The 16652-nt window shown below is 39.4% G+C and overlaps 1 protein-coding gene across 1 annotated transcript in view; it reads right to left on the reverse strand.

Moving 5' to 3' along the window:
- VWF (von Willebrand factor) overlaps positions 1–16652 on the reverse strand; it is a 141841-nt gene that overhangs the window by 24352 nt on the left and 100837 nt on the right. The window contains exons 37-43 of the mRNA XM_086465735.1: positions 15734–16075; positions 12329–12534; positions 8401–8503; positions 8221–8295; positions 7599–7703; positions 6921–7126; positions 5473–5622 (exon numbers count right to left, since the gene is read on the reverse strand). Coding sequence (XP_086321861.1) covers positions 5473–5622; positions 6921–7126; positions 7599–7703; positions 8221–8295; positions 8401–8503; positions 12329–12534; positions 15734–16075 — 1187 coding nt within the window. The remainder of the gene's footprint in view (positions 1–5472; positions 5623–6920; positions 7127–7598; positions 7704–8220; positions 8296–8400; positions 8504–12328; positions 12535–15733; positions 16076–16652) is intronic.

Below are 16652 nucleotides of genomic sequence, written 5' to 3' on the forward strand. Positions count from 1 at the left end.
ATTTCCTAACATATAGACAGTAGCACACAGAGATGCCAGTGCTCGCTATGGTTTGTTCAAGGACCACTTATAGTCAATATTGTGCTTATACCCTGCTTTTTCTGGACTGAATCTGTTCCTTTATTCCTCCTCTGTATCTTGGGGTTTTTTTTGCTTTTTTTTTCCTTTTAAACACAGAGTTCAAACTTCAAACAAGGAATTAAAATTCAGAAGAAGCCCTTGGTAAGTGTCTGACCATCCGTCACACTGAGAGGCAGATCACAGTCTACAGGACTGAAAAAAAACCCCCGTGCCCCAGGAGGTAAGGGATAAGGCAACACAAGGCACCCCTCGCATTTGAACAGGTGCACGTGGCTGACTTGGGAGTGAAAACCAGCAGCTGTGATGAAGAACCTGACAAGTGCTCAGTTATGCTGCCAGATCAGGCTGTTTTATCAAACACAAATGCGGAGATAAAGCTGGTCTCCTGCATGGAGGGTGACAGCATACGGATTAAGACATTCTACAGGGGGGGGGGGGGGGGGGACGGACACGGACACACGACGACGACAGGGCATGAATTTTGCATTCTTTTGAACTGGAGCTTGGCTTGTGACAAACAAAAGAGGAATGCAGATTAATTCTGTAGCATTCAGAGCATGCACATTTTGGTCTCATCACCTACTCAAGGCTAATGAAGGGATCCACACAGGCTATGGCTTGGCATATTTATGCACTTCCTCCTTCATTCTTGTGTTGCTCAGGATACACAGCTCATCTTTTCACGGGTGCTAAGGTTTTGGCTAGAAAACAGTCTGCTGTCTTTTGGCCATCAAAGCAGGAAAGAAAGAACAGAATTTATTCCTCAACAGGCTTCAGTATTTGCCTTTTACATATTGAGATGATAGTACCTAGAGAGGGTTGGAGGAACCAAAGAGAATGAGAATGGCAACAGTAGACTGAGAAAAACCCAGTAGGATGGATATAAATCCACTTGAAATACTGAAAGCAAAATCTTCAGTGGCAATGAATCAGCACAATTCTAGAGATTTCCCTGGAGCTGCACTCATTTACCCCAGGTGAGGATCTAATTCTCTGTTTGTAAGTCTCTGAAACACTAAGGTATCATTTCCTAATTTTCATAATAAATTATGCTTTAAAACAAGCAGGACTTTTGAAATTACCTCCCAACAAGACCTTTGCAGTTTTTAAATAAGATCCTGCACATCTAATATTCAAACAGTCTTCCTTTTACACTAGTTTCCCTGACCTCCTTAATATACACTATTAACCAATTTACTGCCATGCTTTACATGTTACTTCAAAGGAAAATAACCATTTGAAATATTGGAGATTAAAGCCATAGCTTTTGTAGTTAGCATCTGGTACAACCATCATTCACTGTGCCTTTGCACATAGGGTGTAAATATTCTTTATTTTAATTTAATTAATCAAAATGCTTGAAAATCTAAACTAATTTACACATACTTAACCAAATGGTTTTGTCTCAAAAACTTATCCCAGAAAATTATGTTTCATTCTTTTCATAATCATCTAATACTTTAAATTGTCCAATACTTTAAGCCACACTCTTTTATATCACTTACAAAGTACCTAACTCCAAGAACGTTGACAGAAATTAAGCAAAGCAAATGCTCCCTTCACATTAGTATACCAGTGATTTTAAAGTGTTTTGAAAGCCGTTATCCGTTTTATCACCATGATTTTCTGAAGGGATGTAACCCGATATACTCTCGGAAAAATGATTTCTGAAGCTCCAGGAGGGAGACACCACTCCTCCTTGTGGCACATGCAATAATTGCAGCAATTATCTGCTTGCTTTCTCAAAACTTTGCTAAGAGATAGAAGAGGACAGAAAAAGTGAGAAGACTATGACATACAACTAAGCAAATCCCAATCTGGTTTGCAAGTGAGAAGTCTGTATTTGCTGTTTTAACCTCCTCAGAGAACATTTGTTTAAATGAAACATCCGCTCTTTTTCCATAGCATTTCTTTACATTCTAAAACTGCAGATAGGATTTGAGTTTGGTTTTGTCACGCTCAAGAGAAGAGAACACCTTTCACTCATCAGGTGAGGGAGCTAGTACATGTGTTATTTTTTTTTCCCTTTTTTTGTGTAGCTAGATAAAAAACTGTAAGCTGTTTTCACAGAAGTTAGATGACACAGTCGACAATGATACTGCACAACATTAAGACCTGCCAATGGTATTAATAACCATGAGCACCAATGGAATTAATAACCATGAGCAGCAGACAGTTTGAACACCATCATAGTAATGATCCATGATTAAAGTATGTCTTTAATGACAATACAACTTTTGATGCCACCTAATCTGAGCTGAAAAATGAGCTTTAAGGCCCATTCAAACTCAATTACAGAACTTCTGCGGTCCTTGATATATATATCCACTGAATCAGGAATAAGCAAATGAAAAAAGAAAATCTGAGCTATCCAGGCTCTCCAACAGCTATAGTTTTGGTGGTACAACTTTGATAACCATTAAGGGAGCAGAAGAAATGGCAGATTCCCAAAAAGAACTGGCATGGTTTCCACCAAGGCAAATTTTTGTTTGTTTTAAAAAAAGCTTTTTTGATGCTGCAAGGCTTAAGACTGATTTGTCAAGAAACTGTAGCTCTGCATTAACGATACTTTATTAGAATAACAATTTATTGATAAAGTTATGGCTATGAGCCAAAACACAGCCAGGTATTTTAGATCTAATATTTCATAATAATTGCCATACTAGAAACAAGTCACTTCTACAAACGGAAATCAAAAGGATTCTCTTGCAACAGCAGAAAGCTCTCACATCTACCCTCATGGTTTTCACTGCATTAGGCATTCTCAAGCTTTCTCACCAAACACTACACTTGCAGAAAGAGCACTGATTTGTCTGGTGTTGGGGTTTTTTTAATGGATTGGTATTTTTTGCTCTGGTCCTAGGGAATTACGCACTGTTTAAGACACAGCAGAGGAAAAATATTATTCAAAAATTTAGCTTTTTTTCACACCTTCTCAAGTGCACATGCATCTATGCTGTCCAGCCTTGTTTTGAAATAGAGACTGTAAATTAAATGATATTGAAATATTGTGGTATTATCGCATTTGAAATTATTTGAAAACCAAGGCATAATTAGCTTAACAGAGTTCAGAAAATATAATTGCTTTTCAGATATTGGTTTGCTTAACTGAAACGTTCATAGCCAAATTTCAGTGCATGATTAACTGTTTTAAAATACATATTAGTGTAAATTCAACTGAGAATTTTAAAAAGTCAGACAATGCAGGTTTCTACAACATTAACTCATATGCTGCACATACATACTCTATGGCCAAGGTCAGTGTTTGACTCCCAGACACATTAATAATGATGTCTTTTCGAAAGCAAGAAGAACACCTCTAACTTCTCATAGCTGTATGTACAAGGTTTACTAATGAAGAGCTTTCTTCCAAATGTAACTAAACAAAAGCAAGGAGGAAGAAGAGTTATCATGTGCTGATTTTTCTTGGCCTCTGTTCTGAAAGCAACTGTATAAATGCGACTCATTCCCAAAAAATGGGCAGACTTCTTAAAACCGCTTAAAAAGTTTAGGAAGAACAATGGGAAACAGGTTGCAAAGATATGGAGAATTGGCCGAGGAGGGGAACGTGCATGACATATTTATCTGGAGATTCATTGTGTTCCCAGCAAGAAGAGAAAAACCTACTCCTGAAGCAGAAAAAAGCAAAATAATCTTGTCTCACATGCAGCCCTAGAAAACCCAGAACTTCACAATAGCATCCCAGTCACTGCAGTGACTCAAACACAGAAGCAGCACCTGTCCCTCTTAGTTAAAGGGTTTTGCAGTTATTGCTGTAGCATGCCCTCCTTTGTGTTTCCCACTGACAAATTCCAGCTGGTCACCTATAATGATACCAGGGCAGTCTGTTGAGTCACAGGCCACATGCAGACTTTTATCAGCTACTGGACCACTGAAAGCACTGGTGTTACAACATACATTTGTAAACACCTACAGCTTGGCCAACTGTTTGAATTTTGTGGGGGCTAATACAATATACAGCCTAATGTAAACATTTAAAAAGCAACTTGGAGATTTGAACAGCATTAACTACCTCATCTTTGCTTCTGCACTGAGGAAAAAAAACAAATTAGCTTCTTCTTCACTTCACAGTTCAGGGAAGAACAAACCCATCAGGAAAATCCTGGGTCAGTAAAAGACCTGCAGAGAATATTCTGAATTCCAGACAGCCACATTTAGTTGTTTCACATGGACCCCGCACAGCAATCTGAACTTGCAGATTGTGAAAACACCAGACCATGGACTAAGGTGGAGCTGCTTCAAGTCAGACGTGCCTTTTCATGAATGGAATTGGCTAATACCATCAAGAACAATCTCGATTAATCCATGTACATACTGAAAAATTTACAAAGAGGCAAAATGTATTTGTGATAGCCTCTGATGTTCACAGCGCAGCTTCTCTGTCCACATGGCACTTGGTAAGGGGTGTGCATTGTCAGCACTTGGCTGGTCTGGGCAACCTCTCCTGCCATCTGTTTTCCTGCTGTCCTCACTGGCTGACCCATCCACACTAACCTCATGAAACAAGGACATAGGAATGCTCAGGGATTATGGGTACAAGGTGCTAGATACCAGAGCAAAATGCGACTCTAGAGTACCACATTTAGTTTTACAGTGACTTTTTACTTCTTTATTCTCCATATAATGTTAAGGTGAGGAATGCTAGGTATGTAAATGGTGTAGTTGAAAGGAAGTATAAAAAATATTTTGAACTTTTATTTGCACAACTCATGTTGCGGTAAAAGTCTTCTAATCTATGACACTGGCAAGTGCTGCTGACTTTTAACCAATTCCTTTGACCTGCCTAGAATTCTTCTACCAAGATTTTGTACCAAGTATTTGTCTCCTCCTGCTTGACCAGCTATGTCAATATAACAAAGCAGCTCATACTCCCTTTGTGGGCTTCCAAAAGTAGACTACATAATTTTATAGCATGTAGCAGATGTCTGAGCATAACAAAGGCCATAGCATGAGGTGTTATTACTGCTATAATGAGCAGAGCTTAGCAATAGACAGAGCTGAAACGTTCTCTGTAGAAAGTGAACTTCAGCTAGAAAAGTCATTTGAAATAGAACTTCAGACATCATGAGCAGTCATTGTGCAAGTGGTGTAAATGACAGACACTTTAGGATGCAGTTTTCCTCTTACTGAAATACAAAATAAACTTCTCGCTGATTTCCTTGGCAGCAGGATATGATGCTAGAACAACAACCCTAAAATAAAGTCAGTAATGCCCAGGCCTTTTTAGACTCTGTTTCCAAGATAATTTGTTGCTACAACACTTATTTTCTCTTTTTCTCTGGTTTCTCTAAACACACAGGTTTAAATGTAATTATTTCATATCCCCATCATGGCTCTGCTGGCTAATGCAGCGACTTAAACATTACTCACCCGAGTACAGAACGTGTCACATGCTTTGTCATGACACTCCATCATCTGAAGTCCTGTAATGTCATCCCTCATACCAGTGCAAGAGCATTCCCTGCAACCATCTTCCCAGGTTGTCCCAACAGGATAGACTATGTTGTTGTGCACACATACCTATTGAATGCAACAATTAATACATGAAAGAGCACACTGCTGCTGTAAGGGCACGCTCCTGCCTCTAAAAGGCTGTTTTTTAAAATATGACACCAACCATAAATTTTATGGAATATTTTGAACAAAGTAGAAATGCTACAGGTCTTAAAATTGTGGCCACTCTGTTGAGGAAAGGAAAGTGAGTGTAATCAAAGCTGCTGTTTTATAAAGAATAAATTGGAGAATTTTATCTGCAGTTGGTGGAACTGCCCAGGGTCTGACTCAGTTTCCCTGGAAGTATAATGTGACCCAATATTTAGAGATAATAAACAATGAGTCCTGTAGAAGGAGCCATACACAAAACTTCTTCCAGATGTATCAGCTGATCTGAAAAGATCCTACTTTGAGCTACAAGCATTCATTCTCTCGCATCCTTAGGCCATCACAACTACCACAAAAGTAGTGCCATCTCTTACATTGCACTTTTTATTAGAAACTTTTACAGCATGTTATTAAAGAGATGAACATAATTTCTTTTTATAGATATAGCAAGTAAGTCACAGAGACACAAAATGACTTATGCAAGGTCATGAACTACTTAGCAACAGAAAATAAAGGTCAGATCTCCTGAGCTGCAAGACATTGTAACCCTATGTTAAGCTGTTTATTAGGTAAGGTTCCTTCAATTGAAAAGGTTGCTCTGCAACCTCTCCTCTAAGCAACCTTATCTTAAAGGTTGACATACTATAACAACTTAATAAAAGTTTGGCAAAATAAGTAAAAATATGTCCTGGTAAAGCTTTAACAGAGTTGGGTATTAATTCGGCAAAACTTTAGAAGTGGCAATATAGTTCATACAAGATTCAACGCCTCCTCAGGCAGAGGCAAAAGTAATCAATGGGTACAAGGACTTTAGGTCTAAGGTGTCCCAAATATTTCAATAAAGTTAGTTTAGGATTTAAAGAATATATAGCAACTGTACTGATCCAAAAGCATGAGCCTCTGTTACCCAGAAACAAATCAAAAATTTAAAAATTACCTCTGAAATTCCTTATGTATAAATATATATATATATAAAACCTGATTATCATAAAAAATATGTTGGTTATGTCACAATAAATGACCCTAATAAAGCAAGCAACAGTGTGATGCAGATGTGTATTTTTCTCAGACACATATAAAATAAAAATGGCCTGGCATTGTTATCTGGTAGTCTCATTGGGGGTTTGTTAATACCTAGCTACCCATTTACTTTGGTGCTGTCACTCCATGTATAAAATATACTCTTATCTGTGGATATGACAATTCATTCCTCTTACCCTGCCTGGAACACAGGTGGTAGATATGCAGCCGCAGTCATTGGTGAGAGATCTGGATAGATATCCCAGTGGGCAGCTCACTGTTGAGTTCGTACAGCTGCAGGTACACTCATATTTATCACAGCACTCCGTCTTCTTAACAGTCAGCTCTCGATGGGGTGGGCAGAAAGGTCTTTGAACTAAGCTGCATGCTTCTCTGTTACATTCTAGCAGAAAAAGGTAAGTACCATGTCAAGCACAGGGCATTTCGGAGTGCTGCGAGTAATCAAGACAGTTCTCTGGTAGCAGGGCACTAATTGCTACTGCAAGCTGTTAAAAATCTGCTTAAAGACTAGGAAGTAAAGCAGATATAAAAGACCCAGGTCAAAGACTGCGCTGCAGGTTCAGGAATATTTCCTATCCTGCCAAAAAATTCTTGTCTCTCATACAGTCAAAAAGATTCATGAAATAAGCACAAGGGTCAGAGAACACATGTCCAAGGGTAAAGTGTTTCTCTTTTCTGTAATTCAGAAGTGTACTCAGAAAGTGCCAACAATACTCTTCTTCCAAGTCTGTGAAATCATTACATGGTTGGCTCCAAAATTAAATCTTTTAGAGGGAAAAATGTCTAAAGGAAGTTCTCGGTGTTGCTCAAACGCAACGTTCCAGTGTCACTCCCTGCTAAAAAAAATATCTTACCACATGTGTAGTTCGGTCTGCATTCTCCAGGGTTGGTCAGAGCAAGCTGCCGGCCAAGCTCGCAGACAGGGACAGGAGGCAAATCACAGGAAACCAGATCACAGACTAAGATGAGAAATTGAGAGAGCATTTAAGATCACACTAACTAATTAGACCTCCAGAAAAAAACAGGCATACGCATGCACGTCCCCATTAAACTCTTTCTCCCTACACTCAATTGTTATCCCAAAGTATCAAGTAAGTTAGAGTTCAGCAGGTCAGAGTTTGTTTTCAAAATAGCTTAGGGAGCAGTTCAAGCTTGGGTTATGAGGATTAAGGTTCTAATGTTACATTTAATGTGCAAATATAGACCATTCTCATGTCGTTTAGATAAAAAAAAATGCTCCATTCCCTTCCTCATCTCTTACAGAAAGAGGCACAAAGTCAGTTTGGAAGCGAATGGAGACTCACATCCTCAGGAGCTGTTTATTTCCACACAGATGATTGTACAGTCATTCAGTGGTTTTAAAAATGGAGCATTGCATTAAATTAAAAAAAAAAAAAAAAAAAAAAGATTCTATGCCTTTGAAGCACCTGGCAAAAATATGGACCAAGAAGATTCCAACAGTTTATGAGAACCTACCACACTCGTACTCGGGGCAGCACTGGCCAGGGTCCCTGCGCAGACGAGGGACTTCACAGGGACCACAATGAATAGCTGGAGTAAGAAGAAAACATCCATAAAACAAGTTTGTATAAGAACTAGAAAACTAGGTAACAAAACCATCAAGTCCAATCGTACTTAAGAGCTAAACCAATTTACGTTTGTCAGTAGGGCAAGGTCGGACCGTGCAGTTTACTTTCTTGTTATCAAGACACGTGCAGATGTTGCAAGGCTCACTGGCAGGAATCCAAGTTTCCATGTGCTGCATGAAAATAATAAACCAAACAGATTGTTAGAAAGAAATCAAATATTCTGTTCACTGGCACATTAGCGATGGGAGTGGGTGAGGGTGAGTGACATTAATTTGGAAAACCAGAAGATTATGCAGAAGTGGTTGTTGCACTGTTAGCAGTAAGAACCTAAGAAGACACATAATTCTGAAATGACTGTAGTGTACCAATTTAGAAAAAGATGTGAAGAATGCATGAATGGGAATTACTATTGTTTTAAGCATGAAAAATGATCAGATGTTATAAATGCAAGTGCAGGCTATTGTGAGTAACAATGAACTTGTGCAATGACATACCATGATGGGATGTTCAGTGGTAATAAAGGAAACAACAATATTTTGGGAAATACATAGAAGTGGCTGCTAAGTAGTACTTAGACACAGAGAAATAAGCAGTGCGTATTTTTTATTAAGACTATGTGGGGTGTCACCCCTTGATTTCCCAGCGGACTGAAGACAGGAAAAGTACTATAGCAACCCCAAATCTGAAACCATCACTGTAATGATTACCTGGAGGGAATAAGCACATTCAGAAACTGCCAGTAAAGTGTATCATTATTCAACCACTGTTCCTTCTCATGAGAGAGAGGGAAATCATTGATGTTAAACATGTAGTTACCTATAAAGAACTATCCACATTTAACACCCCTGTGAATAGGGAGATAAGACTGAAAAGATGCATTATGGAACCACAATGTTAATTTGCACAACCTATCTATGTTCTGGTTGAGAACATGTAGAGTAGGTTAGAATTCCACAAAGGGAAAAGATGTCATCCAGAAAACTCTGGAGTGCAGTTTAAAAATAACGTTTTGCTGATAACTTTAGTAGTAAGAAGAAAGGAAGGAAATATCTAAGCATACTGTCACCTGTACCCAGAAATATCTATGTATTTTAAGCCATCACAGAGTTTGAAAAGATAGTTTACTTTCAAAGGTTATGGCAAGGATAAGACACCAGGTGCACTAGAACAAGCCAACCAGAGGTTTAACAAAGCTTAGGAACCAGATCACATAGGGTCAGTTAATCCATAGGAAATCTATTTTAGTCAAAGAAAGCTTCCATTGATGTATTGCTAGTAAAGAACATTATCTCAGGGCTTGGAAAAACAACTCAGAGCCCTCTGGCCAGAGCATTCAGTGGCCTCAGGGTTAAAAAGTCCTGAGAAGGTAGCTGATAGAGAATGCCTACATTTGCAGGTGGTGATGTGAAAAGCATGTGGACATTTCAAGACACAGACAAAGAGAATCACAACGTTTGCTCTAACATTTTCAGCAGCCTTGATTTTCACACAGGTTTTCTTCAGTATAAGTAGGAGTCTCTTTCTAATACCAGAAGAAATGACAAGAGATAGCATAGTGTCAGTAGAGCTCTATATGGGCATTGGTACTGAGAATCCCGTGAGCCCAAGCACGAAGTGAGGTAGAAAGGAACAGAGGAATGAACACCAGAGGGAAAGAAGGGGGTTAAGGAAATCATAACCCACCACCAGTTGCGCTGCCTGTTGTATGGCTCACACAGCTAATCCTGCAATGGTGGAGATGCAAAACGGCTGTGTGAGCTGATCCTCCCCTGCCCTCCACCTCCCCATCCACACAGCAGCTGCATCTAAGCCTTGCCATTGGGGTACAGACGACATGTTTTCAGAGTTAAAACCCCATTAAGGGGCATGCGACAACTCATGAATTTCAGAACTTCTGCAGAAACAAGTAGATATCACTGCAGACGTTATTCCCAAGATGTGCACTAAGCTTTTCTCCATGAGGGCTTGAAACAATTATTTAAATGGAAAATGCGCTGCATTGCCTGAGGATTCAGGGATTTAAGGCACACAGATCCTAGACTTTAATCTTCATTTGCAATAACCATTTCATACAGAATCATAATACAATAACTAGAGTTGTCAGGGTCACTGAGAGTTGTGCACAAGTGATTCCTGTTTAGGGCAGTGATTATATACATTGTAAGCCATTTTTTTCCTTCAAAAGAAACAATAAGATTTTTTTGTATTCATTTTATTACAAAAATTACTGGGATTATTTCCCTACCATTTTGCCAGCTCTATAAGCACTACACAAACCCAATGATACTGTGTTTTAAACAAAGATCCAAAACAGAACACAAAGAAAAAATGATGGCCATATGCATAGAGATACTTTAACCGTAAAACAAAAGCTAGTACAAGGTCCATGTGCTCAACCCTTCAGAAAACTCTAACCTTTTTTTTTGAAAAACATTGTTTGGATAATGCAGTTGTGAATGAAAGAAAGCACCTTCCCTATGTCTTCCCTCTCACTGCCAGAATCTATAGGGTATGTACACCTGAGGAGGGGCCTTAACACTTTAAGGCTCCTGTACTGGCCCCTTGCCCCGCAGTAGGAAACCCTAAAAATCATATTTAGTGAATACATTTTCAGTGTGCTGTGCTTTGACAGTCCCAAGAGGTGCCACTAAGGTACAAGCAATGGAGAAGTGGGATCCTCGGACCCCCGTGGGCCTGTCCTGTGCGAGGCCAGGTTGCACAGACATGTGCGGGGCTCCTGGGTCAGACCTTCCACCACTACAGCAAAGCAGTGCCTGGAACACTTGCTTCACTAGGTCAAGTGCATTGCTTACTGGTACCCTACCACCTAAAGAAAGGTGTTCGCTCTGTTAAGTTTGACACTTTTGTCATTATGTTAATCAATGCAAACAGCAATTAAAAGAGACTCCACAAATAGTCTTGCCTTCCTTTCAGTTTAACTATAAACATTTATAACACAAATTATTGCTGAACTAAAGGTGAGTCAAAATTCCAATGTGTAAAATGAAGTTATTCAGACTACATATATTCATTTACTTTTAAAATCTATCTTTTTACTTAAAGAATACACTATACACACACAGAGAGACTTCTGTTACTTACAGAAGTTCTGTTACAAAAATGATTCTGTCTTTGACAGCAGGTTTGGTGAGTATGATAAAACCATCCAAAAATCTCATTAAGAATCTAAAGCCTATAAAAATCCCTTCTTCTTAAAGTCCCATAACAAAATTGCAGATTTAAGAGGACTGGCTGACTTAGGCGAAAACTCCCAGAGCTGAGTAGCTGGAGGTGAAGAGGAACAACCCCTGTTACTTAGAACAGGGGATGCAGGTAGGAGCTTGCACACCCGCTGTGCAATGTTGAAAGGGAAATCAACAGTCTTTTTCACTGCAGTCTGGCACCCAGCACCCATAGCTCTTCCCAATTCATTCTGCTACAGAGAGGTCTGACTTAGCTGAGGAACGTGGATTTTCAGTAAAACTGAAATGATGAATTTCATTGAGGAATAATTCCCATCAAGGAAAAGGCTGTAGGCTAACATGACTTGACAGAAGGTCGCCTTGGTGTCATTGCTCCCCACCAACCATTGAAAATATTTCAGTAAGCTTTGCAAAACAACACAATACATTTTAAGTAAGGGTTCCAGATTTATGATTAAATTGACATTGCTGGTAAAAGCCTGCTGAATGGAGGTGTTTCACTTGGTGAATGCTGACTTATGCCATCCCTCCTCTCTTCCCTCTAGCCCTCCCTCCACACAAATTTGTCATGCATTTCCGGGTCTGTACAGTCCCAGCTGTGAATTTTATATCCGTCCCAGCCAATTTCACACTAGGGGAGCTACATGGGGCTGACAGCCGGCTGGTTATGAGGAACTGAGCTAGAAAATAAAGTATCCAAAGGGGAAAATAGTTAGACTTATAAGACAGATTTACTTGCAAAAGCACAAACCCCAACCACTCACAAAGGTAAGCTGCTAAGCATATAGTTACCTGATGGTGTGTGCCATCTTCACTGACGCATTGTGTGCAGACTTCTTCATCAACACAGCTGTCATTAAAAATCACCTGTCTGTCTGGACAGAAGCAGCCTTCTGTGGGATAATCCTTGCAGACACTGAGTTTGGTACTATTCTCACAGTGCTTTATGCAGGCTTTGTGGCAGTGATCATATGTCAAATATGTGGGACATTTCATTGCTAAGGAAGACAGAAAAAAACTCTTTAGATAAAGAGATCTGAAATGCAGATAAATGTTTCCACTCACAGTTTTTTTATAATTATGTTCAGGTTTTTGAAAGACATCAGCTGATGAACTTATTTTCTCCTCTGCAGCCACTAACATCTTCGAAAATACATTTTTAAAACTAACAAAATCCACAGTGGAAAGTGATTGAAGGCAATCCTTACAATCCTTGCAAAATCATCAAGCCACATTTTCAGGCTACATGAATCAGAAAAGTAGGACTTACCCTAATAATCATACAATGGCTTACATGAGCTGAACATTTTGCCTACTAACTTTGTTTTTAACACTGGAAAGAGACATAAGAATTGAGAACCACCTTTACGTGCATTAGAGAGCACTGGTAACAGTGCATGGTTAGGAGATATCCAGGACAGATTAAAGGACTGAACAAAGGTTTTGTTTTGACAATTTGATAGGCAGCAGTGTTCCCGAGCAACTACATTAAGCTAACGAACAGAACAATTTGGTACTTCAAAACTGAACCTGCTGGATTTCTGCACCTTATTAACTGAATTGCTTATTAACAGAATTAACAGAATCAAGTAAAGTTGCGTTCCCCCTTAAGCCAACACATGAAATTTTTACCGATAGGTTCATAACACTGAAGTTATTGTCTCTAAAAGCAAACAAAAAGTAAAGCTATTCAAGAAACCTATGGACACAGCTTCCATACTGTGTACTCCCTTAAGTCTACTTTACTTTTCTCTACAGCTTCAATTAGGAAAAGTGTTTCTTATTTCCCAGTTTGTGACTGCTGTGAGGTTTATAAAACTTTTTTCAGTCCCCTGACAAAAAACACTGAAAGAAAATTACTGAAGACCTGAGCTCCCAACCAAACAAGCATTCATCAGATGAACTGTCTACACACACCCTTCTAGCAGCCAAAGGAAACAGAAAAGAAATGTCTTTAATGTTAACCCTTTCCTGTTTCAAGCCATGCTAAATCAAATTCTTTATGGTGTATAGGAGTTTGTGGTTGTACGTGTGCATAACCATCATAGTTCAGCAGATGTAGAGGAACTTGAAAAGCTACAGGAACTTGATGGGGAATCCAATCCCACCATTAAATGCTTTGGCTTCATTCTGAAAACACGAAAAGGTCTATCCAAGTAAAATAGGAGAAATGGCCTGCTTATAAACCTATACTAGCAGCTACCTAGACTATACTATGTTTTCCAGAAAAACTCATTTCCAGAAACAGTTCTGTAAACAAGGTCCCTACAGTAAGCACCAGTGCTTACTGCCTGTGACGGTCAAATGTCAGCTCTAATGAACATGCGAAAATACATTTACAGCACCTATTAAGGTAGTGCGTCATTTACTTTTTTATTCCAGTGTTAGTAAATATACTCAGCATACTGGCTTTCATCTTGCTTAGCTACCACTAGCCCTAAAGCAAATCTAGTAAACCTTACCTGCACAAAATTATATTAATTTATTTCAGAGTTTAATGCTGATGCCCATCAGTATAGAACTTGGACAGCTCTCAGGAAGAATGAGTACCAATGCTAAAGCCTCTAATGTACTTCATGTAACATAGCCCTTCTCCTTCCTCCTCTTTGGCTGGCATTAAGGAGCCAGGTGTGTGGAAAACTGCAATGAAGAACGGTGCCCCAGACTCGAGATATGCTATTGAAAAGCCTGTATGCCTGTGTAAAATGGCAATGTTTTTTCAAGGAAGGAAGAAATGAGGTGGTTATATTTTGCAAAAGAAATATAAATGAGCTCACATGAATGCCCTTGTTTTGAAGTCACCTCTGTCCTTGAGGGTATGGGAATGGGATGTGCATAACCAGCGATGGGATAAACTCCATCAAAGTCTGGAAAATCATCCTAACCATCCTTTCATCCTACTGGCACAAAAACAATCAGAAGACTGTAGAAAGCTACCTTAGACACATTACTGCACTTATGCTCCTGAGAGTTGGCCAGGTCCTACATGAATTACATTTAACTCTGCTTTTTGTATGGAAACTGCTGCCAGAGTCGTGGAAGGTGAGGAGGCATGAAGGATTTCCCTGTATTATGACCCTGTAATTGGCAATTTTATTTCTGGCAGTTGCACACATGAACCTGTTTGAAGAAAGAAGATGATGCTATTGTTAGGAGACTAACTAGTTGTTTTATGCAACTAGTGTTAAAATGGCAACTTTGTCTATCCTTGTACACACTGTGTAACAAGCTGGGAATTTGAAAACTGCAGAGTTAGTAAGGTACTCATTGGCATTGAGCCTTGGACATTACAATTTGCAAAGTCTGACTGAAGCACTAAATATGGAAAATGGCTGGTAATATTCTCCCTCTGTCTTCTAGGACTATACTCCAAACATGCTCTGATGTTTCTCAAAAGATTCAGTCTGCACCAGTAACATGTTCTTCAGTAACCTATCATGGAAAGTCATTTAAGACAGTAACTGGAGGTTCAGGACAAATTCACCTTCAGTTTGATTAGCGTAGCTGCCATGTGCTGGCAAGAAAAGACACCACGGAGAGTGACTTTTTCCCCATTTTTCGCTGCAGTAGAAATTTAAAATCATACTGTGTCTTCCATGACAGTTTGAAAGGTTTGGGCTTTGGCTGGAATGTGGGGAATTTGCAAAACTATTACAGAGAAAAGTCTTATTTTGTGTCATTATGTGCAGCTATGACAGTGACAGGCTGGGAAGCAGTTCCACTAGTCCAAATTATGAGTTTCCCTGTCTGACCTGTACAGATCTTCCTATGTCTGTACTAAAGCAATGATATCTGCAGCTAAAATTGCCTGGCAGAATCAGAGCAGATTCTCAGTCCAAACCTGACCCCACAATGGTTTTGTGGCTCCAAAATCAGGTACTGTCACATAGCTGTGCTTACCTGTGCACAGCTTTCACAGTATTTTTATTTCATAGGTTATCCCTCTGGCCTTGCATAACTACCTTGTCTTTTACTAGCAGCTTACTAAGAAACACTTTTTCCATAATATGCAACTTAGTGGAAGACAAACCAGTTATCACATCTGCAATATGATTTGCATGGGAAACTTGATCTAGAACTTCTGCCCCCTTACACAGCATTCAAAAATTAATATTACACTGACAAGATGGTCGTTGTCACCACCATCACCAAGTAAGACAGTTTCACATCAGTTTTAACATACAGTAAACCCCTTACGACAAAACTCGGGTGTTCTCCAGTCTATGCAGATCCCGTTTTCCCTGCAGATGTGAGCGTAGGAAGTTATCATCTCGCAGGCTTCATCTTCATAGCAGCTGCTCTCTGCACAGGCCTCGTAGAATATATTGGGAGGGATTACCCTGTGGCACTCTGCAAACCGATCAGATAGTAGAAGGTGGCAGTGGCTCGTCGCATGCTCAGAGCATCTGTCTTCTCTCCGAATTTCACAGATCTTCCCTGGCTCGTCCACTGTCCAGTCTTTGATAAACACACTGCTGTCAGGAGTGACAGAGCCATCATGTAACATGAAGTCATTGACATGGTTCTGGTCACACACCCCTAGGAGAGTGAGTAAAAGGAAAAGAAAAAGCCTGAATACAGTCAGCAATAAAATAAACCTAGAGAAAACAGGCATGGGGTAGATGGAGCTGGTTGGGGCCGCTTGGTAAATGCCAAGACAAAGAGGAATGAATGATATTCCTTACAGCTATTATCAACAAGACATAAAAACCCTGGGTCTTGTTTCCCTTTTCCTTATTACAAGAGGTATAGACTGTGCTACAGAGATATAAGATAAACAATAGATTACAGCATTGGGGATACCATAGAATTAATTCTCCTAGGTAGTAGTATCTCTCAAAAACCTTTGACCTTTACTGCAAGCATAGGTCATGTCTCTCATATAAATGTATTTGTAAGATACTAAAGTTAAATCCTCATTTAAAAAAAAAAAAAAAAAATCTCCTTGAAATGTAACGTGAAATAAGGAAAACATGAGAGATGTCTAGCCTGTTCTTTCTAAGGTATTACTGGGAGTTAATCAGATGCTACATCAATGGCCATAGTAGAAAACCCTACATAGATTAGCAATGTGCCAACAGCAGGGAATCAGTTCAGCCAGAGAGTTTACAGGTTC

The sequence above is a fragment of the Leptosomus discolor genome, chromosome 1 (assembly GCF_034619465.1).
Source record: "Leptosomus discolor isolate bLepDis1 chromosome 1, bLepDis1.hap2, whole genome shotgun sequence".
In the NCBI taxonomy this organism is placed as follows: Eukaryota; Metazoa; Chordata; class Aves; order Leptosomiformes; family Leptosomidae; genus Leptosomus; species Leptosomus discolor.